The 22,634-nt window shown below is 41.1% G+C and overlaps 1 protein-coding gene across 8 annotated transcripts in view; it reads right to left on the bottom strand.

Annotated features, from left to right (window-relative positions):
- Positions 1-22,539, bottom strand: part of amph (amphiphysin) — a 31,641-nt gene extending 9,102 nt beyond the window's left edge. For 4 of the 8 annotated variants that reach the window (XM_044134249.1, XM_044134254.1, XM_044134255.1 and 1 more), the window contains exons 1-13: positions 22,332-22,539; positions 16,311-16,391; positions 16,044-16,098; positions 15,840-15,934; positions 11,406-11,501; positions 11,235-11,342; positions 9,124-9,209; positions 8,067-8,142; positions 7,916-7,998; positions 7,511-7,649; positions 3,347-3,466; positions 3,189-3,272; positions 1,601-1,627 (exon numbers count right to left, since the gene is read on the bottom strand). In XM_044134249.1, the coding sequence (XP_043990184.1) occupies positions 1,601-1,627; positions 3,189-3,272; positions 3,347-3,466; positions 7,511-7,649; positions 7,916-7,998; positions 8,067-8,142; positions 9,124-9,209; positions 11,235-11,342; positions 11,406-11,501; positions 15,840-15,934; positions 16,044-16,098; positions 16,311-16,391; positions 22,332-22,400 (1,119 nt within the window). In that variant the 5' untranslated portion in view covers positions 22,401-22,539. Of the gene's footprint in view, positions 1-1,600; positions 1,628-3,188; positions 3,273-3,346; positions 3,467-7,510; positions 7,650-7,915; positions 7,999-8,066; positions 8,143-9,123; positions 9,210-11,234; positions 11,343-11,405; positions 11,502-15,839; positions 15,935-16,043; positions 16,120-16,310; positions 16,392-21,891; positions 21,956-22,331 lie in introns of those variants that run through there. The other 4 variants (XM_044134250.1, XM_044134256.1, XM_044134252.1 and 1 more) reach the window with 3 other exon arrangements.
- Between the last annotated feature and the right edge of the window lie 95 nt (positions 22,540-22,634).

Raw genomic sequence — 22,634 nt, 5'->3', positions numbered from 1 at the left:
TCTTACGGGGCCGCCGTACTTTCTGCCTTAATACAAGGTCACAGAAGGGTTTTCCATAGATGTTAATATCTCGTTGTGGAATATCTAAAGTTTTATATCTTTTTCTTTAGTATAGAAATGCACCACAACTCTATGATATAAACAGAAACTTTCCATAAGAAGGAAAGAAATAAAAATACATCCAAACTATCTGAACTATTTCTGAGTTGTTATCGCGGGTTATGAGACACTTTTGATCGTGTCTCTGTTGCATCTGAATGGTTTAAAGGGCCGTTCTCCTGTGCAGTTTCATCTCAACCTCCTTAACAGACAGAAACATGCAGTGAATAAATCCAGTTTCAATCAGTTTTTTGCACCAAAGAGTTAATAATAATAAACACGTTTTCACCGAGGCTCTGTAAGAGCCTTATGAATGAAATAAGGAGTTATTGAAATGAAAGGAAACTTGGGTGGTGGGTGAGTCGACGTGGGCGTGACGTCACCAGGTATGAATGGGAAGGTGACTGGCGTTGTGTGTAAGAGGAAGCGGCACTTGTGCATAGTTTGTCCTGGTCAGTCTGTGGCAGTCCTTGTAAAGTTTTAAGCATGATAATCGAAATGGAATAAATCGATAATCGTGACAGAACAAACAAGTGGGCTGGAGTTGATTGACACACAGACAGGTGAGATTCCCCGAGTTAACCCAGAGCGGCGCTCTACCACCTTTAGGCTCTTTAAGTGTGTATGTATTTGAAATGTTAAATTGACATTCGTGACTGTAAACAAAAAAGACCAGAAAATATTGCAGTAAGCAAATTGCAAGGGAACGCCAAACAAACGTTTCCCCATGTCCCCTCGCGGGCTTCGTAGATTTCAACTCAAACTTTCCGATTAGACACTTTGATGAGTCATGGATCAGGACAAGGTTTAGTGCTACAGTAAGTTCCTGTATAAGAACCATTTCCATAACAATAGAAACATTGCAAAGATAAGTTTTTACGGCATTAGCATCTGAAGGCCACTGAAGGAGCTGCTACCATTAACGTTTTACTTTCATTGAACATAGAAAGTTCTCCTGATTCAGTACTTTTGCTTTGTCTCTCAAACTTCTAGTCAGTCGTGACAAATGGATGCTGGTACTGAGCACAGTTCTGGTTCTGGTTCTGCTGGAGGTTTATTCCTGTTAGAGGGATCCAAGATTAGTTTAACATGTTGGAATAAATATGTTGTAATTTTCCTATTAACTAAAAAATTGCTGTTTGTGATACGCAAAAACTCATAATTACTATTAAAAAATGTCTCTTGTTCTCAAAAGAGGCACTCTGCTGAACCCATCTGCTTTTTCTGTGCAATTCTCCACAAGCTTCATTTAGTGCTATCTGGTTTGTAGGGGCAATAAATAGTTACATTTTAATCAAATTAATGCTCTTCTATTTTCTGTGCTCTAGTCTCAGGATGTGCAAAATAAAAAATACCACGTTAAAACAGCTGTTAGTCCTGAGAATGATCAGGAAAGAGTCGATCCAAGCAGCGTGTCTTAGAACAACCTGCAGGCCTTTCAGGAAGAAACTGAAAAGAAAACATGTTTGTTTCCATGTAGAGTTTTGGAGATTCAACTCACCGACCACATGTCCCACGGTACAGCCGTCTAAAACCAAGACAGAGCATGTTAATACAGCTCATATTCAAACAGAGTAAAGTACACTCACTGAAAATAATAATAATACTTAGAGGCACCTTGAAGACTCTCAGGATCACCTTATGGCCTGCAGATAATTGGATATAAATTTACAACCAATTGGCATCTAGAACTGCCACCAGAGGACAAAATGGACTAACAAGCCTGTTGCACTGCAAGTATCGGCTGGTGTTCAAACCAGGATCGGTGTCTTTGCATCAAAGGCCTGGTCCCAGCCCTAACCCAGGACTCGAAGGCCCCCCAGGACCGGCCCTAACCCTGGACCTTCAAGAGCCCTCAGGTTTCAGCAGCTTCAGCAGGACTTTGTTGTTCTTATGACAATCCCACCCATTTTTTGGCTGCACTCCGAGTGTATGATGGCCCTCACTGACCCACTGAAACACCAGGACCTCCACACTCTGAGTAACTCCCCGACCCAACGGTCTAGTTCTAACCCACAATGAGAGTCCTATCGCAGAGTGGCTGTTGGATGGTCCAATGACCGTCTGATAGCACCAGTTCTACTCCTGAAATCCTCACAGACGCTGTCTGGTGGTTCCTGGCATGTTGGCTCCTAGTAAATAAAATCTCCATCATATGTGGAGCCCAGCTGCTGCACAGCGAAATCTGATTCAATCTTCTTAGGGCTGGACAATAAATCACCAACAATATATATTGCAAAAGACACATGATCAATATCAACAGACAATACATCTGAGAGAATGTTCAATAATTCCACTGGGGTTGGATCCAGAGATGCAAAGGATTCTGGGGGATGTAGGCAGAGGAAAGGAGGAATAGCTTTAGGTGCTCAAACTAAGCCAGGGTGGTAGGAAACACTAAAAGCTCCCATATACTCAGGCGTTGCGTTTGCACTCTGAGCCACGCCGACTCCTGGGACGTTTCCACAGATGGTTGAGGCTTTATGCTCCGCCATACTGATTGCCTTCAACTCTCTGATGTCACATTCCTTTATTACCCACAATCCTAGTGGAGACTAGCATGTTAGAAGAGCTAGGTGGGCGCCTGTCAGCCGGGGTCAGAGAGTGGACGTCACGCTCACAACTCAGCGCACTGACTCAACTTTATCAGGTCGGTGTCACATGAGAACAGTTTAATGTGAACCCTGAGAAGGATGCAGTGCAACACCGAATACGCAGTTATAAACACAGATCTTTGTTCGGACGTCGGCTTCAATGTGGGGCCTTAACCCATTTGCTCATTGGTTGCCTGGCAACAACCTGCTGGGTAACTTGTGCAGCAGCTCTTTAAGGTTTTGCCACTCTCATAACTGCTTAAAAATAAACAACAACCTGGAAGAAAAACTGCATAAAACAAGAAAAGTCACATCACCAGTTTGGCAGCACTTCAGATATTTAAAACGGAAAAAATGACCAATAATTATTGGTGTCAACTGATATAAGATGCTTATATCGTTTTACGTTTTTCAGCCCCATCGTCCAGTCCTACTTATTCTGAAACCTGTTGTTCTTCCACAGGTGTTAAAATCGGTTTCCAAAATTGAACGCACCTGAGGAATCGGTGAAACACTTTCATCCGGCTGGAAAGCATCAAAGTCCAGGTCAAGAAGAGACTCTCCTGGTCGTTCATTTGGCTGAGACAACAGCAGAGGAAGAAGTTCAAAGGGCAGAAAAACTAGTGGAAATTGGATTTTATTTGCTGTCCTACCTGAGAAGGTGAAGGAGCCGGTAGAAATTCTCCTCCGAACAAGTCAATGATTTGCTCTTCTGCCACTTCTTTAGTGGGTGTGACTTTAGGAGGTGGAGGAACCGGTGGACCCTTTTTAAGCTGCCAAAGGAAATGAAGCACCATTACCAGGTGAGCTGATGAGACAGAAAGAGTTAATGCTGCTCCACTAACAACCAGTTCTACCATCAACTGTTATGTGTGAACCTCTCCATTAATCAAGCTAAAGTTAAAGTTACTTTCATAGTTTATAATGTCTGAAAAGTCCAGTAAAGGGTTCAGAACTTTTTCTGTTCAGTGTGAGAAAAGAAGAGGAACCTTGAAGAAAATCAAGATGCTGAAAACAACAACATTGAGAATGTCTACTTTACTGACTCTACATATTAAAAGAAGACATCCATTTATAACAGATTATTATGTTTGGTTGGCAAAAGGTCAAATTGAAGGTTGAAAACCCTCATTCATCTTCAGGGTAGGGTTAGGGTTACCCACACCGAAGAGTACAGGAACAGGTCCTGGTCTTTTGCTTAGTCAATCACTTAATCTGGATGGCAATAAATTAAAGAATCTCTGGATTATTTTGACCAGTTTAAATCCCATATGAATCAAGTTTCTATTGCCAAAATTCAAAACATCCTGTGACACTGAAAACCAATCCGTGCATTTGTTACTTCAGGGTTGATCGAATTGGTCCAGATGTTCCTAACGGAGAACAGACTGCAGGTTCCCTGCTGGTTCCCAGAGGTTCTGGCTGGAACCAGATCCCAGTTTACTGAGGCAGACGCTCGTCAGCTGATGAAGCTGACAGACTGGCTGAGGTTATCCAGAGCTATTTCTGTAGTCATGCTGCTACAGGCTGCATGGCCTTTTCACTCTGCTACTTTCTCCAGCTGCTCTTTATTTTCTCTTTACCTGCTGTTGTTGCTGAAATGGACATTATTTTCTGTCTTTGGAGAATGTCTTAAACTTTTACAAACCTAACTTCTAAAAAAGGCAGAAGGTCCAAAAGAATGTAATGATTAAATCTATTTGCTTAAATTTGTCTACAACCAGAAATTTAGACCTCTAACTATTCAAACGCGTATCAGAATTGGCTTTAAAGTAATTGTTTAATTTGACCAACATGTTTGTGTTTTAGTCATAATGAGTCCAGAGACTCTCAGGATGACGGCTGAGAGGCTTTCCAACCTCAAAGACCTGGAGCTCTTCATTAACCATCCGAATATCAGAGGGAAAACATTCTCAGCTTTTAGAAGAAATTCCTCTGATTGTTGAAAAATGTTTTTTAAAAAGATGAGTATTTAATAAAATGAAAGTGTAAATCGTGAAAGCATAGCTGCAGCGCTGACAAATTTAGAAAAATTCTAGCAAAGTGGGTGGAGCCTAGATAGGGATATGGGCGTGGCTTGGGGAGCAGATCAGGAAGAAAGATCTGTTGCTGATTTAGAAACTTTGTCTGATTCTGGGTGCTGATGTTGGACATGTTGAGAACCTGCAGCTTTTACCTAAAATGTTTCATAATGTCCTTCCTCCAGAAGGTGGTGAACCGCACTGGAGTCGGATCTGCAGAGGCGTTCCCATCATGTTAGCTCACACTGACCAACAGGTGGATTAGTTCACACATTAACGGAAACTAAAAGCCGCAAGTTCACTTTTAGTTTGGATTGTTGGATGTACCTGGAATCTACCTGCTATCTACTTGGGATCCATCCAGGATCGACCTTCCCTAGGTACCAGGTAGCTGAAACGGTTTACTGCTTCATTCATCAGGATTCTGTAAAACTGCTTTAGCAATAATTACATTCACTTATTTAGTCTTTAGCTAATAAACCACTGACTGGTGTGATAAAATAAAAACTGATCATCATGCAGTTTTAGTTTCCTCTGAAATGTTGGCGAACACGTCATCATGTTTGTATCATGACCCAATCAGAACCAGAACCGGGTCTGATGTTCTACAGAAGTTCCCCGACAGAACATTCACGGCTACGGACATGAACACGACTGAAACACGCCAGTTACACAGACAACAAGAAGGTCACATAACTCACCAAGTAACAGACAAAAGTCAGCAGCGAGGAAAAAAACAGTGAAAGTTCAGAACCAATAATCAATAATAAATTTCCGGTATCAGTAGTTCTGTCACGATAGCAAATTTTGCTGAACGATTAATTGTCTCAAAAAAATATTGCGATAGATGATAATATTGTTTAAAGACCTTTTTACACAGATTTAATGGAAGTGACATAATAATTCATGTGATTTCCTGCCAAAGAGATACACTTTATTTTCAAAAGAACACTTAACACTGGAACTGATAAAATAAACAAAACAACCAAAAACTAAAATAAAATGGATTCTCAGTCTCCATTAACAAAAATGTACTTGAATAAAAACACAAAGTGTAAATAAATACTGGATTCAACCAAAAGAGTTCAGATTATAAAGTCTGTAAACCATATTGTCCTTCAGTAATCATTAGATTTAAATAGAGAAGATGGAACATCGACTACCTGATGCAATAGTTCACACTACACGTTAGTTCACTCCTACATTTTCCCCTTAAGACAATCTGAGAACGTTGATGTTCTCAGATTGTCTCTTGTGGTTTCATAACCGATCATCCTGTAGTGTGTGGTGTGTTACGGTAGATCGTTGTGGCGCTCCGATCTAAATCAGGGGTTTTCCCCACTGGGAGCTTAACGCAGCCTGTTGAATGTGACAGGTAGCCAATCAGAAAGCCGGATTCTCCTCCTGCTTTCTGAGGGGAAATTACAGAGGGGAATCCCAAACAGCTGACACGGTGCAACCCGAAGTCCAGCGGACATTGGAGATGATATGTGGAAACAACATTAATGTTTATAAAACATTTGGTGTAAAGAATATAGAAATGATGAGGGGAGGAGTTGGAGCCAAATTGGTACCAGTTGATGAACCCGGTAACTTTTCAGCTGTTCTTCGTTAACGTGACATAAAAAGGTTCTAATGATTTTCATTCAGTCAGGACGTTACGCTGACACTAGAGACACATGCACTGCAGGGAGATTGTAGTAAAGCATTGATTAATGCCTGGTTTTAAAATGACTTCACTGGACTTGGAGCCATTATTTTGTGCCCATTGTTGGACACCACACGGCCCGATGGAACCCGATGGAACCCGATGGAACCCGATGGAACCGTTCTACCTAGGATTTCTGTCGGCTAATGTGTGATCTCTCAGGTTTTGAAAATGGGCCGACAATCGGCCGACAGCTCTAAGATGGTGTAGTGTGAACTGGACATTACACTGAGGAAATGAGGAAGGGAGGGTCAGTGGAGAGCAGCGGAGTTGAACCTTTTTTCATTCAGTGTCATCAACAGAAAGAGAAAAAGGCTGGAAGAGATGATAATTAAAATTACATCGATAGTTTTAATTTATCGTACAATTAATCAATTTTACGTTTATCCCGACAGGCCTAGGTATCAGTAACAGTGGCATCGATTCACCCGCTTCATCAATAATCAATACAAGCCTGGAGAGAAGTCAGGGTCATCTTGAAGCCAACGACAGGGTGTCTGGAAATGTTGGATTATTTCTTTAGAAATTTGCACTTGGTGTCATAAACTGTTGAATTTTCTTATTTCATCCCCAGATTGAAAAAAACAGTTCATACAACTGGGTTCACTGGATCAAATCCCTTTGCAGTCTGGGGACTCAACCCCAGGTTTCTTAACCAATGTACATGTTGGGGTGGCGTGTACGAGTTAGTCAGTGAGACCAGAGGTTTGACCTTTGACCTCAGCGGGCCGGGAACCTTCCTGAACTGGTTTGTGTTTGAGCGTGGCGTTTATCCCAGTCGCTCCATAAAGACCTGGAGGCCTGCAGTCACCTGGTTACCATGGTTATCTCCCATATCTCCATGGTAACCACCATGGGTCCAGATCCAAAAGTGAATCCAACCATCAGGTATGCCCGATATTTTTTTGTTGTTTTTTGTGATATTTTGTCATATTTTGAATATTACTGTTGTTTGAAAGTAACAGAAGAGGCTGGACATCCTCTAGAATGTTGTTTTGCGTTTGTCGCTTTATCTTAGCGCTACTTTCACTACGGATGTTTCTTTGTGTCCGATTGGATCCGGCTGCACTCAGCTGGACTCATATTACCTGAATTGGGGACTTTGGCCGGGGCGGACCAGGTGAAACTGGGTGGAGCATGTGATTGGAGCTGGCGTCCGGGCTCTCTGGGGGAGTCTCGTCTTCCGGTGGTGACGGGGTTCTGGCGAGGCGCAGCGGTCCAGAATCACTGAGGAAAAGAAGAAAAGGGGGATTAATCCATCTACTGAGGATCGATTAATCAGGTCTGAAATGAGGGCGGTAATCAAAGGGAGCAGTTGGGATTGAATGACTGCAGCTCTGAATTAAACCGAGGCCTTGAAGACATTTCCAGTCTGGTCATGTAAAGACGCGGCTTTTCTGTTTTCACATCAACATTTGATCTGATTCCAACCTCTCAGGTTTGAACGTGTTTCTCTGCAGTAAAGCTGCAGACAGTCAGCTGGATGAATTCACCTCGGAGCTCCTTGAATGGTGAAGATCTTGTCTGAGTGTTGCTCCCTTAGTTTAGTCATGACTTCATACAGCTCCCTGCACACCTGGAAGCAGAAGAACCACCTAAGCTCTGAACGTCTGCCGGACGCTTCCGAGGAACAGATCAACTCACCAGTGAGATTTCTCGGTGAAACTTGGCCTCCAGACTGGTGACACACTTGAAGGTGCTGATGTAGAAACCGACTCGGCTGGAGAAAGGAAATGGACAGTTGACATAAACCGAGCCAGTCAGACTGAAGAGTTTGGCTTTATTCTTCAGCCAGAGACGCTGCAGAAAAGCAGGTCAGGTTTCTGAGATCACAACATCATACAGTCATAAATCATCAGAGAAAATGCTCTTTCAGCAAAAAGTGGAAAAATATTTAAACAATTAAAAAAGGTAAAAACTCCTGATGGTGCATCATGGAGTACCAGCTTCCTGTTTCTGTTCAGCAGTGGCTGCTGCATTCCTGCCATCAGATTATTTCTGTTGGTTTGATGGAGAAACAGCTGAGCGTGAATGAAACCCAGACCGGATGTTGCTCTGGGACCAGAACCAACCACAGAATAAAGCTTCACTTTGAGATCTGAATTCAGCTTCCAGGTTCATCCTGTTACTGTGTGAGAAACTGAGGTTAGAAAATAAATGTTCCTAATAAAGCCCTGCATGCATTCATAACCATAAGACTCATTTTCATCAGTTTCAGACCTTTTGAGAATCTGTCTGAAGGGAACGTTCTGCTTTCACCAAACTGCATCGTTTTGCTGCCTGGCTGCAACAAGGCTCTGGGTTCAAATCCTGGTTCGTCTCCTCGGCGAGACCAAAAGAACGTTTTGGATTTTCTCCACACCTGGCAGGTGAACATGAGCAGCAGGTGCCATCCACCTTCACAGGCTGATTATTACCCAGCATCCAACAGCTCCCTGCCTGCCGCACTAAACAGTTGTTGAGTTACACTGCAGTTGTTTACATGCTGTACATGAGGTCGCTAGCCGAGTTCATGCAAAGCATCATGGGACATTAACAAGCATGCTCAGAAAGTTAAGGCCATAATTATTCCTACTTCTTAACCCTCTAAGTTTGAAACGGAGCGCCGACGATCTTCCGATGAAGATCATAAACTGAGTTCAGAGGTGAGCAGAACGGCCTCAGCGCCGCGCCAAACATCATGCAGCGCTGCCTGACTTACCGATCCCAGAGAGTCGGCAGCTCATCCTGAAGGCCGACGTTCAGCTCATCGAAAACTTTCTGAGCCTTTTTAAGCTCCTCTTCTGCCTGCAAAGTTCAGCAAACACAGTTAAGCACCTTCATCTCGTTGAGAATAAATAATTCTGTGTTTTTCTTCCATCTCTGTTAGCTAGTTGCTAAGCTAAAGCTAAAGGAATGACATGTTAGGAAACGCCCTCAAGGCTAAGATTACAGGATACGACAAACTAGTTAACGTCCTCTTTGGGGTGTAGCTTAGAGAAAGGCTAACAAAGGGATGGAAAACTGTTCTGGGGGCCATTTTGTCTGTTAGCTCTTAAAGGTAGCGGGCAGTGATGGCATAGTTACTTTGAAAAAGTAACTTTAATCGGACTACTGATTACTTGGAAAGTAACTAAGTTACATTAAAAGTAACTTCTTAGTTACTTTCAGCAGCTGCTAACAACAACGCTCCGCCTCCTGTGAAAATCACATTGAGCTTTGCCAATACTTAATTGTAAGCCATTTTATAATGGTAACATCAACAATGTGTCTCCATTGATAAGGTTGAATGGAAGAGGAGATTGTACAAAAAAACAGTAAAAATAAAAAACGTGAGTAATTTGTGTGGTCCACTGTTGTCTGGAAAACTCTAAGAAGGATTTTAAAGCCCCCCCTGCCCCCAGACCCCAGGTTCTGTGTTACGGCCCTGCGTTTGGTGTCACAGCACAGAGCTCCTCCTGCAGCTCCACAACTCAGATGGCTGCACAGATTTGTGACACTTATCTTAATATTAATAATTATAATGGCGTTAAGTTTCCATTATAACTATTGCCAACTACGGACACGTTGATTCGTGGCTGTTTTCACGTTTATTGTGCTGTTCATATTGGTCTCGATGTTTGCAGTTTTCTGGAGCGCAACGTGAAGCTCGACGTCATTCAGAGGTAATATATTAACTTGACATTAACAAAGACACAGCGGGACGGATCATCCTGGAAATAATGGACAGAGAGAGACTGATTAAAACTACCTTAATGACGGACAAATTCTGGGATTTATAATGAGTCTCTGATTATTTCCAAGCCCAAATGAGCAACTTCACATTCAAAAACGAGCCCAAAAAGGCGCAACCAGCAACTCATTAAATTTGTAAGCGACTTTAAAAAAATGAAGCCCAAAGCCGTTTATAATAATCGGACTTGGCGACAGAAACTCAAAATAGTTCCAGTTTTTCCACCAACAAAATGCGCATCTCCCTCCATTGTTTACATTTCTGTTGCATAGAGACGTCGGTCACTCGACAAGACGAGTAGAGGAAATACGATTAAATAACTAAAGAAGATAATAACGCAGTAACGCAAAAATGATTTTGATAAGTAACTGTAGTCTGACTACTGGATTTGAAATAGCAACGCGTTATATTACTGGTTACTGAAAAAAGTGGTCCGACGTCAGTAACGCGTTACAAATTAACACGTTACTGACGTCACTGGTAGCGGGTCATAATGGACCAGCTGTATTTTGGTGTTAATAAATGGAATTTGTGTTGCCACAAGGTTAATTTCACTGATTTCACTCGTGTGTTTGAGGAGGAAAAACAAAAACTTCCACAGCGCTCCGATGTAAAGATGTAAATCAAAAAGATTTATTCCACAGTTTCTTGTGTTATCCTTTACAAGAGCAGTCAAATCTTAACCTCCACAAAACAAACTACGGTTGAAAAACCGTGTGGCTCTGTCGATTCTCTCTTGCAGCGAACTCGCCTTCCCCTCTCTCTTCCCTCCGTTAACACTCAGGCTGCTCACCTCATTTGCATAAATTGCAAAGTGGCCAATGAAGTTATAAGGCATACAAACTTAAATTTAAACACTTAAAACATTATGAATTTAGCTACATGCAATATAATAATGCTTCCTAAACCTCAACAAATTCACTTATTAAATTACTAATTAAACAAATAAGTTTTACAGTAACTGAGTATTTTCTACATTAACTTGGCCTCCACAGAATTCATGAATTCAACTCACTGACTCATACATCAAGAACTCATCATGGAGAAGGGATGATTTTCCACAATCTCCAACACACCCTCCTCCATCAGCTCACACTAACCTTCATCACTTTCCTGTCGTTCTTCATCCCAGTCACCTGCAAAGCCTCCAGCTGATGTCGAGCGCTGTCGTAATCAATGAGTTTCCGGCTTCTTTTGGCAACACGCATCTGAAAGCATCAGACGTCACTTTCCTCTCGGCTTCTCTTTCGATCATGAGAGGCAGCTCTTACCTTCAGGTCAGGGAACTGCTGCAGGTACCCGTCCAGGTTTAGCAGAGTTGAGTCCACCAGTTTGTTGTGGAAATCTTCCCAGAGCGCGTCACAGTCCTGCAGCACACAGTTGAGACTCAAATCAGTTGGTTTCAATGAGTCCAATCGGCTTCTGCCAGGCCAGTGTTTCCCAATTCCAGTCTTCAGACCCCCTGCCTGCATGTTTTAGGTGTTTCCCTTCTGCCACACACCTGGATTAACCCTGCATTGCACCGAGCCGTCTGGACCTCACACCAACACACGAGCAAAATCCAGGCCAACATGGAGGAATATCAATGCCAATAATCTCTTGGGTTTGAGGTTGAGGTATTTCATCTGCTGCAGCAACTGGATCCACCAGAGACATACGGCCGGCGATGATGCAACGGCGCGATGATGCAACGCCGCGATGCAACGGCGCGATGCAACGCCGCGATGCAACGGCGCGATGATGCAACGACGCCGCGATGCACCTGCTTTTTTTCAGGGTTGGTCCTGCTTTCAGGTCCCCGTTTGGAGCAAGACCAGCCGGGCCGGTCTTGTGCAAAATTCTGTTCCCCTGTCAGAAGCGCGCATTTCAGCCAGAGAGGCGGATTTGACCATTTTCACAGCACTTCTCATCGATTTCTCAGTAAAAAAAACTAATATAATCATGTCAAGGTTGCAACATTCAGTTTAATCAGCTGCTGTAGTTTTAAAAAGAAGCAACGACCAAATTGTAAAATAAATCAATAAAAGAGATGTTCTTCCTCTGTTTTGTGTTATTAAGATAATCGGTCTTTCTCCAACTTTTGTCACTTAAACCTGACAAATAAAAGTCAGTCACCAAACACAGTTTTCCATCACGTAATGTATGAACTGATTTTCCATCATTTAGCTTATATAATACAATGTTCAGTGTTTTTTGTCACCAGCTGTGTGTGTGACGCGTTTCCTGTGCTGAGCAGCACCAGAAACCAGAGAACAGATTGGAGGAGAGGCAGACAGTTCTCTGGCCTCAGGCAGGGGGCGCTCATGATCTCAGACATTGTGATGCACAACTGCAGTCACAATGCAATGTCTGCAGCTGGAGCTAGTTGGTGGAGCTAGTTGGTGGAGCTAGCCATACAGTAAAGTGCAGCAATATATTTATAGTTTTCTCCTCTTACCACATCAATCACTTATTAATAATCAAAAAATAAACATTAAGTTTGGAAATCAAAATGAAGAATGATTGCTTTAGAAAAGGAATTTTCTCCAAACTATGCAGCATGTTAGTGGAGGGATCCTCTGAGTCGTCTTTATGGAAGTTTAATGCCTGGAGGGAGGATTTACAAGAGAACTTGCCTTCAGAGAACTGGGAGAAGGCAAACACAAACTATCAATACACGCCTCAAAGTACTGCAATATAATTGGCTAATGAGAATATACGTGATGCCAGAAAAACTTAATAAGTACAATGGTGCCGTCCCAGACCTGTGAATGAGATGTGGAGAAGAGAAGGGAACATTCTTCCATTGCATCTGGAAATGCAAGAAAGTTCAACAATTCTGGAGGGAGATTAGAGAAGCTCTAGAGACGATACTGGGTATAAAACTAGTTCTTGACCCCAAATTGTTCATTCTAGGTTTATAATCTGACAGACATCATAAAGATTATTACTGCCAGGGATTTATGTTTACAGAAAGAGTCCTAGCACTCTCATGGAAGAGTACCAGTAACCCAAAATTCATTAACTGGATTAATTAAATATCCACAACCTTACCAATGGAAAAGATCACTTTCATTATAAAAGGGAAACTATTGCTATTTCAAAATATTTGGGGTCCTTTTATGGAATATATAGAAAACATGGATATGAGGGTGTTGGTGAGTTATAGTTGTGGTTGGTCCCCTGCAGTGACCTAAAAATAATCTTTATTTGTATAATTGACTACTTTACTGTGAATTATACATTCGAGTTTGTATTTTCTGAATCACGTACAAAACTAAAATAATTTGGGCTAATTCCTGGAAAATAGAGAAACATTTATTGTTGTAATTGTTGTTTCTTCTCAGGGTGGTTGGGGTTAGGGCTAATGTTTTCTTTTTCTCATTTATTTTGTATGTAATAAGTGCTGCTCCAAAATATCCCATAACAACCTGGCATGAAAGGAAAGACAAGTTGAATGTTGGACATTAATTTAATACCCTGGTCTTTTCCTTTGATGTGAGAGCTCACTTATGCTCTGTATATTATTGGAAACATTGCTGGAAAACCAATAAAGAAAATGTTGGGAAAAAATAAATAAATAATAAATAAACATTAAGTCTAAAACCAAACTACTGCAACAGACTGAATATTCTGCTCTGTGTGGGAAATATTTGAGGCTTTTTTTAGTTTCTTTGTTGTCAGTTGCTATGGCAACGAGACTGTGTGTAGCCTGGCCAATGCAGAGAGTGTTAGGAACTGGGGTTTTTGGTCTTCTTTGTGGGTTTTGGTTTAGGTTTTGTTTCCTGTTTGCCTGCTGCTTCACCCTTCATCCACCAGATGGTGTCAGAGGCTCCATCCCTGGAGGGGCGCGCTCGCTATTCAGGGCACCTGTTTCATCATTCCATTATCCTGGAGCTTAAGAGGAGCAAACTGCCAGCACTTTAGCGCCTGAGTTTTTGCCAGTTATGGTACTCAGAACCCCCTGAGATAACTCTCTGTGTTTCCCCAAGACGTGACTCTTAGTAATTTATTCTTGTTGCCTCCTTCTCTCAGGTGTTTCCTCATGATGCCGTGGATCGTTACCCACTGGTTGCCCGAGTTCCACCTTCACCTCCTCAGTTTGATCACAAGCAGTTCATGGATTCTCCGGCTGGCAGTCGGACCGTTCCTGTCTTCCTCCACGCCTGAACTTACCTGTCCACCCTCCACCGCAGCCTTCACATATTCACCCAGGACCAGCTCAACCGAGCCCACACTCTGGAACCTGGATCACCTCGAAGACACGCGCAAAGGGACCAAGACCCTGAACCTGCAGTCTCCCCTCTCCATCCATCCATCCATCCATCCATCCGTCTTCTTCCGCTTGTCCGGGGTCGGGTCGCGGGGGTAGCAGCTTCAGAAGGGAGGCCCAGTCTTCCCTCTCCCCAGCCACTTCTTCCAGCTCCTCCAGGAATCCCAAGTTGTTCCCATGCCAGCCGAGAGACATAGTCCCTCCAGTGTGTTCTGGGTCTTCCCCAGGGTCTCCTCCCGGTGGGACGTGCCCGGAACACCTCACCAGGGAGGCGTCCAGGAGGCATCCTGACCAGATGCTCCTCAACTGGCTCCTCTCGATGTGAAGGAGCAGTGGCTCTACTCTGAGTCCCTCCTGGATGACTGAGCTTCTCTCTCTAAGGGAGAGCCCAGACACCCTACGGAGAAAACCCATTTCCTTGAAGGAAATTATCATCACAACAAGTAAGATCAGTCTAATTCATCTCTCAGTTCCCATTTCCTACTACCGCAAACTCACCATTACCTTCTGCTGTTCCCTAGTGTGCAGATGACTCCATGAGCCTGTCCCAGGGATCATATTCTCTCAACCAATTTGTTCTACTGCTTAAATAAACATCATTTAACTGATTCCTGTTCTTCTCTGGTTGTTCTGCATGTGGGTGAAGAAACTAGAATCCAACATGACAGAGAGCCAGAAAGATGGTTTTGAGTTTTTAACTTTAATGGTTTTTCTATTTGCTGTGGAGCACGAAAATATAATATCTTACATGTCCAAGTTTGATTGAGTTAACAGAGTTATTCTACAGCGGCAGCGCAGCTAAGCATGACATGTAGTAGAAAAGTGTTTTGGCCTCATGCACAAAATTTCTTCATGTGAACAATAACGTGCAGTGGCTCTATATTTGTAAATATGATTATGATTAAGTCAGAGCCTCACCAGCTATGAACCTCAACGTCACTGAACGCAGTAATGCAACAGACTGGGCATATATGCAAGAGGGCGAAAACGCCAGAGGGGGCGCTGTGACCCATCTTGATATTTTTCTCAGGGTGACAGGAAGCACAAAAGAAAAAGTCTTCAGTGCAGAAAACTGAGACGGATAAAGATGCAGTAGGGATGAGAAAAGTTTTTCAAAGCGGTGAAAAAGTCACCCAGTTTTAGAAATGTTCAGTTTAGCTTCAGGTCCTAGTAAAGCACTGGTCACTGCATTTACTGGAAAAATAAGTTAACTTGTTGCAGTTATGTTGTTGCTCAATTAGTCATCAGTTAACTCGATGGTGAATCATAAAACTGATTAATTATAAACTTAGCAATGATAGACTCAGGTTTAAATGGGTTGGATCTTAATTGGTTAAGATTTAACCGATTAAACACGAGGAAAGTCTGCAGATGAGAACCGGAGCAAAGAAGCTGGTAGAGACAAAAAGCTGATGTTGAATTACGGCAGCAAACATTCATCCTTCTGACCAACCTTCCCAATGGTCACAATGTCATCTTTGCCGTGCCAGTCCGGTTCGTAGACTTCATGCAGAGACTGCGTCAGGTTGATGGACGCCTGCTGCATCCCTACAAGAAAAACTGTTTCAGAAAACCTGAGATCCATCAAACACATGCAGATGATGTAGAATGTAATCTTTGATCTACAGCGAGGACAGGAAGAGAAGTGATGAGCTACCTTTGATGGCAGACATGTAGGACTTCATCTCCCTCTGCAGCCGAGCGCCTTCAGACTAACAGGAAGTCGATTCAGTCAGATTAAAGACAGATTAAAGACAAATTATCATGACACTGATTAGACTTGGAAGGTCAAAAACTGAAACTGTTCAGATGAGTTTTCAGTGAATGTGGGGCAGTTTTCTGGAGCATCGATCTCTCTGGTAGACCTCGTAATTCATGGAGAAGAAGAGTTTGGAAAGACATTAGAAGAAGAAACATCTCTCACCTCTTGTCTCTTGAAGTTTATCACCACTTGTTCAAACTGCTCATCTTTGGTCTCATCTGCTTTTCCCAGTTTCTGCAAAACCTGAGGAATAAATAAAAGAAAGTTTAACTGTTTTCTTATGATTGAAGCCATTTAAAATGTTTTAGGCCTGAAACATCTGTAAACACGCAGACATTCGCCGAGTACAACCACAACTTCCTTCCTCCTCCAACACCAGACATATACTGTCCCAGAAGTCAACTGGACCAGACGAGGCGTCAGGTGACCCATGCAGGGTTGGACATTATGCAGTAAATGCACATAAAACATTTATTCAATATCATCAGTTAGATCCAGAAAACAGATTCATTCAGGGCTGCAAAGCTGCTCCTCCTAAGGAAGCCGTACCGTTCTGATCCAAAACTGATGTCAGTCGGGGTTCCGCTTTAGTTCTGCCAGTACAGGAGGCTTCGCCTCACCACTGGATGCTCCACTGGTCAAGTATTCCACCAGTTACTGTACCAGAGGTGAGAGCAACAACCCAAAAGGTCACTACATTTTAGGGAGGACATGGATTCAAGCATTCTGTTTTAGGGCCTAAGAGAATTGACTAAAAGGAAAAGTTTCTTTTATTTTGTAAAGGGAAAATGCTAATATGAGAGCTGCACAGTGGTGCAGTTGGTAGAGCTGCTACCCTGCAGCAAGAAGGTCCTGAGTTCGATTCCCGGCCCGGGGTCTTTCTGCATGGAGTTTGCATGTTCTCCCTGTGCATGGTGGGTTCTCTCCGGGTTCTCCGGGTTCCTCCCACAGTCCAAAAACATGACTGTCAGGTTAATTGGTCTCTCTAAATTCTCCCTAGGTGTGTGTGTGTGTGTGTGTGTGTGTGTCTGTGTGTCTCTGTGTTGCCCTGCGACAGACTGGTGACCTGTCCAGGGTGACCCCGTGACCCCGCCTCTCGCCCGGAACGTAGCTGGAGAGGAACCAGCAACCCTCCTGACCCCTTTAGGGACAAGGGGTGAACAGAAAATGGATGGATGGAAAATGCTAATATGACTGTTAAATCCTTTGAACAAATTAAAGCCAATTTCAATATTTCTAATAGAGATTTCTATAAATACCTACAGATCCGTCATTTTGTGAGCTCTCTTTGGAGGACAGGAAAATTAGTTAGAGAATATGATTATCAAGACCAAATCTCCCAAAGGACTTATCTCTAAGATATATCATTTACTATCTGGCTCTGACTCCTCAGGTTATGATGCTATGAAGCTGGTGTGGGAGCGTGACCTTGGACTGACATTTGACCTTGGACTGACATTTGACCTTGGACTGACGTTTGATCTGGCAGATTGGGAGGAAATCTGTGATGGGGTTTTCCCCAACTCCACCTCATTTCTTTACATGAGCAGAACTTTAAACTCTTCTACTGAACTTATTATACACCTGTTTGCCTTCGGAGGATGTTTCCTGATGTTTCAGATCTGTGTCATAAATGCAAAATACATAGGGGCACATTTATTCACTTATTTTGGTCTTGCAATTGTATTCAAACTTTCTGGAAAAGAGTTCATCTCATGATACAAGAGATCATTGGTAAACGTTTCTCACTAACTCCCTCCTTCTGTCTCTTTAACCATCCTTCAGACATTCTACTTAATGCAGACACTAAACATCTGCTTGCAATCCTTTTATTTCTGGCCAAGAAATGTAAACTATTGAGATGGTCAGCAGCACAGGCCCCTACAGTTGATATGTGGATTTCACAGATTTCTGCCATTGTCTCAGTTGAAAAACTTACTCATGATCTTCATCAAAAGGATCTGGTCCCCACTGCAACCCTTTTTACAGAGGCTGTAATTTTTTATTTTTATCTTTATTTTTTTCTCTCTTACATTCAATATTTCACTCATTTTGCTGTCTGACAGTTGTGACTATTTTGAATCATGACTACTGTATGTATGTTTTTATTTATGTGGACATTGCAGTGATCCTTGTTGTTTTGGGGTGGGTTGTTTTTTTGTTTTTTTATTATTCAGAATGTATGTCCATACAAAATCTACATCCAAGGTACAATGTTCTTTTTTTAACCCCCTCCCACCCCCCCAAAGAAAAAGATATAATAATAATAATAATAATAATAATAATAATAATAATAATAATAATAATAATAATAATAATAATAATGGAATGCCTCCTTAATCATACTTGTAAGGGGGGTTAATAATTTATTTGAAAAAGTTTTAAAATATTCGATTGGGAAGCCATCTGGCCCTGAGGTTTTATTATTTTGTAATGATTTAACAACAAGGTGAACCTCTTCCTCACTTCCTCACCGTCCAGTTTGTCTTTGTCGGTTGTATTAATCTTGGGTAAATGTAACTGATTCAAAAATTGTTTTATATCTACACTGTCTTTGTGAAGCTCAGATTTATATAACGATTGATAATATTTTCTAAATTCCAAATTTATGTCTTTTGTATTTTCTAAATGTCTACCATCATCCGTTTTAATACTCTGAATAAATTTTTCATTGTCCTCTTTTTTTATCTGCCACGCCAGTAGTTTGCTTGTTTTATTGCCGAATTCGTAGTAATGATATTTTGTTCTAGCCATTGCTGCCTCAGCTTTACTTGTACACAGGATTCATATAAAATCCGTTTTTGTTTTAAAGCACTAAGTAATTCTGGGCGTTTTGTTCTTGAATGGTCTATTTCCAAAGTCCTTATATCTTTTTCTATTTGAGAAAGCTGTTCCCTTTTTTGTTTGTTTTTATGTGAAACATGAAATAATATGCCCCCTCATATAAGCTTTGAGCACTTCCCATATATTTGAATGTGAGGAGGAATTTAAATTTACTTCTAGATGCATATCGATTTTGGTATTCATGAAATTCTGAGTCTCTAAGGGGAAATTCTCTGAATCTCCATCTAGGAGAAGAGGGTGGGTTGTTTTTGTTTAATTTTGTTGATGTTTACATAAAGTTATGAAAATCAATTAAAAAAATAAAAATAAAAAATAAAAATGAAGCACCGGGTCCAAATGGACCCACTGGGAACTTTTAGAAACACTTTTGGGAAGACATGAAAATATTACTGCACCAAGTTTTTACAGAAATGTTTAAAAATCCTACAATACCTACTGCAATGAAACAAGAAATGATTATATTTATTCCCAAACAGACAAGATTTATTGAGAATAGAAAAATTATTCCACTCAGAAATTCAGATTATAAATAACTAACATCCATATTTATTAAACATTATTACAGAATCTCAATCTGGCGAGATCAATAAACAACAAGATCAGCCTGGTGAAGGACTGATTGAATATTGATCATTATTGATTGATAATGATCAATAATGATCAATATTGATCGATAATGATGACTGTTCAATACCAATTCTTATTTTCAGTTCTTGAATATTTAGGATTTGGATAAAAATGTCTGAACTGATAAGAGTTTCTACCAAAACACGGATAGTTTTCTACCAGAACCTGAATCCGTGGTTCCGGTCCAGGAGGCCCGGCGTCCTGCGTGTTTTAGTTCTCCCTGCTTTAACTCACCTGGATCCAATGACGACTCATTACAGGAACTTTGACCTGCTGAGGAGGAAGTTCCTAGCAGCAGGGTCAGAACCAGAACCTCCAGGATGCCGGGCCTCCAGGACCCACTGTGGGCTCCACAGCTGGATCCAACACTAATGTTGGAATTCCTCAGGGTTTCCCATTTCCACGTCTCTTTAATTCAGTTGCAGAAATGTTAGCAATCCATCTTAGAAACTGTGCAGAAATTGAGAAATTCAACGTTTTCGGTACAGAATTATTCATTAGCCAGTTAATATGACATCACCGGTTTCATAAAAAAAAATCACAAGCAGGTTCCAGCTGTTATTGATAAAATTAAACTTTCTTCACAGGCTTCAGGATTAATGCTAAACTTAAATAAATGTCAGTTTATGGCCATTCATGACACCAACCTAAAAAAAATATCCAGCATTCCAATTAAATCTGAAATTTAATACTTATGAACTATTATAACCAAAAACCAAGAACCAACCTTAACTATTGAAAACAAGATGAAAGAAGATAAATCCAAACTTAACTCATGGCTCCAATGAGAATTTTATATTTTAGGACAAATTTACTTATCAAAAATAGAAAGTTTGTCAAGATGAATTTATTCAACCTGTAGCACTGCTGTCCCAAATATAACTATTAACTACAACTATTAACCAAATCAACATGAACTTTATATGGACAAACAGGCCACGCCACCCAAGGAAAGGTCAGAGGTCAAAGAAATCAAACATGGGGGTCTGAAAGTAATTGACCTTGAATGTCTGAATGGAACCTGAAGATTAATTGGTTGAAATTCTGGATAAAAATAACATTTTGCAAATTAAAAAAAAAATCAATTGAAAGGTTAAAAACTCTACATTTAAAACTAAAGAAACTAAAATGTTAAATGTTGTTTGCTACTCCGAAGAGCTGCTAATATATGGATGACAATAAACGTTCATTCTGTGAAAGAGATTAGAAAACTGATGGATCATGTTTTCTATGAAAGCAACCAAACCAAAACATTCTGGAATAAAAGTGGATCAAATCAAAAACTGTATTTCCTGAATCTACTTCTAGAGATGGAGAAACTTTTGGAGTGTTATTGAAAAACAAAACAATAAAACTCTCTTGTAATATTTTGTTTGGCAAAATTCTTTATTTCTAAACAGAGTACTGAGATCATCTGCAGTTTTTAACATTTTTTATCTGAATTCCAGTTATATTTGAAATTTCTGAAATGTATTGAATCATATGAATCCCTTATTGTAATTTATTTTTTATATCAGTTTTGCTTTTGTGTTTCTATTTCTAAGTCTGTAGAGACACTGTTAGAATTACAGTTCTTGTTTGTGCTTACTTTCATTAAATAAAGTAAAAAATAAAAAATAAAAAAATAAAAAAAGACTTCAACACTGGGAGTTATTGAAAAAACTGCAAGCATCCTGATTGGCTGATCCTCAGCCAATCAGGATGTTTCAGAACCATCCTGCACTTTTTGAAAGTCAAATGTTTGTCATGAGTAACATTCCAACTTTTCATGCTTTGCTGGTAAATTTCATATATAAATTTATCAAACAACTTAATAATAAGAGCTCTGATAACTGCAACATGGGAATATTAAATTTACTTCTAGTTTTTTTAAGTATTAGAATAAAGTTCATCTGCTTTTTCATGGATGTGTCCTTTTTTAAGTGATGATTTATTCATTTCATTTTGTTTTTCCAAATTGTGTGGAATACCTTTTGTCTCAAAATAAAGACATATGAATTTACATCCTGGTAGTTTGGTAATTTTGTATTGTAGCTCCACCAATTAAATGAAATGAATATTTAATAAATATATTTGTTTTTTGAAGCTTTGCTTTCAGATTTCTCAAAACAAAAAATCTCCAAAATTTAAGAACTCTGATTTTTGATAAGTTATTTCAGTGGCTTTCTAAAAATTGTTATAAGTTATATTTCCATATTGAATGACGCAAGTTCATGCTGAGACACGAGGCCATCAACTTCAGAACCAGAACCGGGTCATTACTGGATCGTACCTGTACACAGGTAAGCTGCAGGTGAGCCAATCAGAACGAGGCAGGCTCTGACGATCTGAAGCTTTTGACAAAACAACAACAAAAAAAAAAAAAAAACACGTCACCGTCCCTGCTTACATCATCTAATTCCTCACGTGAAAACACGTTTTCCACGCAGCTGAAGCGTCACGTACAGACAGCTTTAATCAGCCAATCAGAACGCTCTCCGTCAGCTGCTCCTAATTTGCTTTTTACCCCGATAAAAACATTTTTAATCCGTTTGAACAAGCTGCGTGGTGACGTCATTTCTTTCAGAAAATTAAACAATATCAAACAAAATCAGAAAATAAAATGTGAGATTTATTGTGACAGATCAGCGGCGGCCTGCATCTTCCTCCACGACCCGACCCTGCACCCACCCGAACCCCCCCGAACCCCCACCAGAACCAGGCAGCTCCTACCTTCTCCTGGGCCCGGTTCAGCCGTTTCTGGACGTTCTTCGCAAAGATTCCCGTTTTAATTTCCGCCATGATGCCTGAAGAGGACGGAGGATTACAGAGAAGGCGGGAGTGGGGGTGGGCGGGGGGAGTGCGTGTCTCCGCGCGTGCGTGCAGGGGGCGTGTTTGAGAGGCTATCTGTAAGCTGATTGGCTGTTGCTCCCCACGCTGCGGTCAGTCAGAGGAGATGCTGGTCCAGAAGCTGCAGGTGAGACCAGAGCAGCGGGACGTCATGTCCGCAGCGCGCGAGGACGCACAGAAAGCGGA

This window comes from Gambusia affinis, linkage group LG12, assembly GCF_019740435.1.
Source record: "Gambusia affinis linkage group LG12, SWU_Gaff_1.0, whole genome shotgun sequence".
Taxonomy (NCBI): domain Eukaryota; kingdom Metazoa; phylum Chordata; class Actinopteri; order Cyprinodontiformes; family Poeciliidae; genus Gambusia; species Gambusia affinis.
The sequence above is the reverse complement of the archived record's forward strand: the minus strand, read 5'-3'. Positions and strand labels throughout refer to the sequence as shown.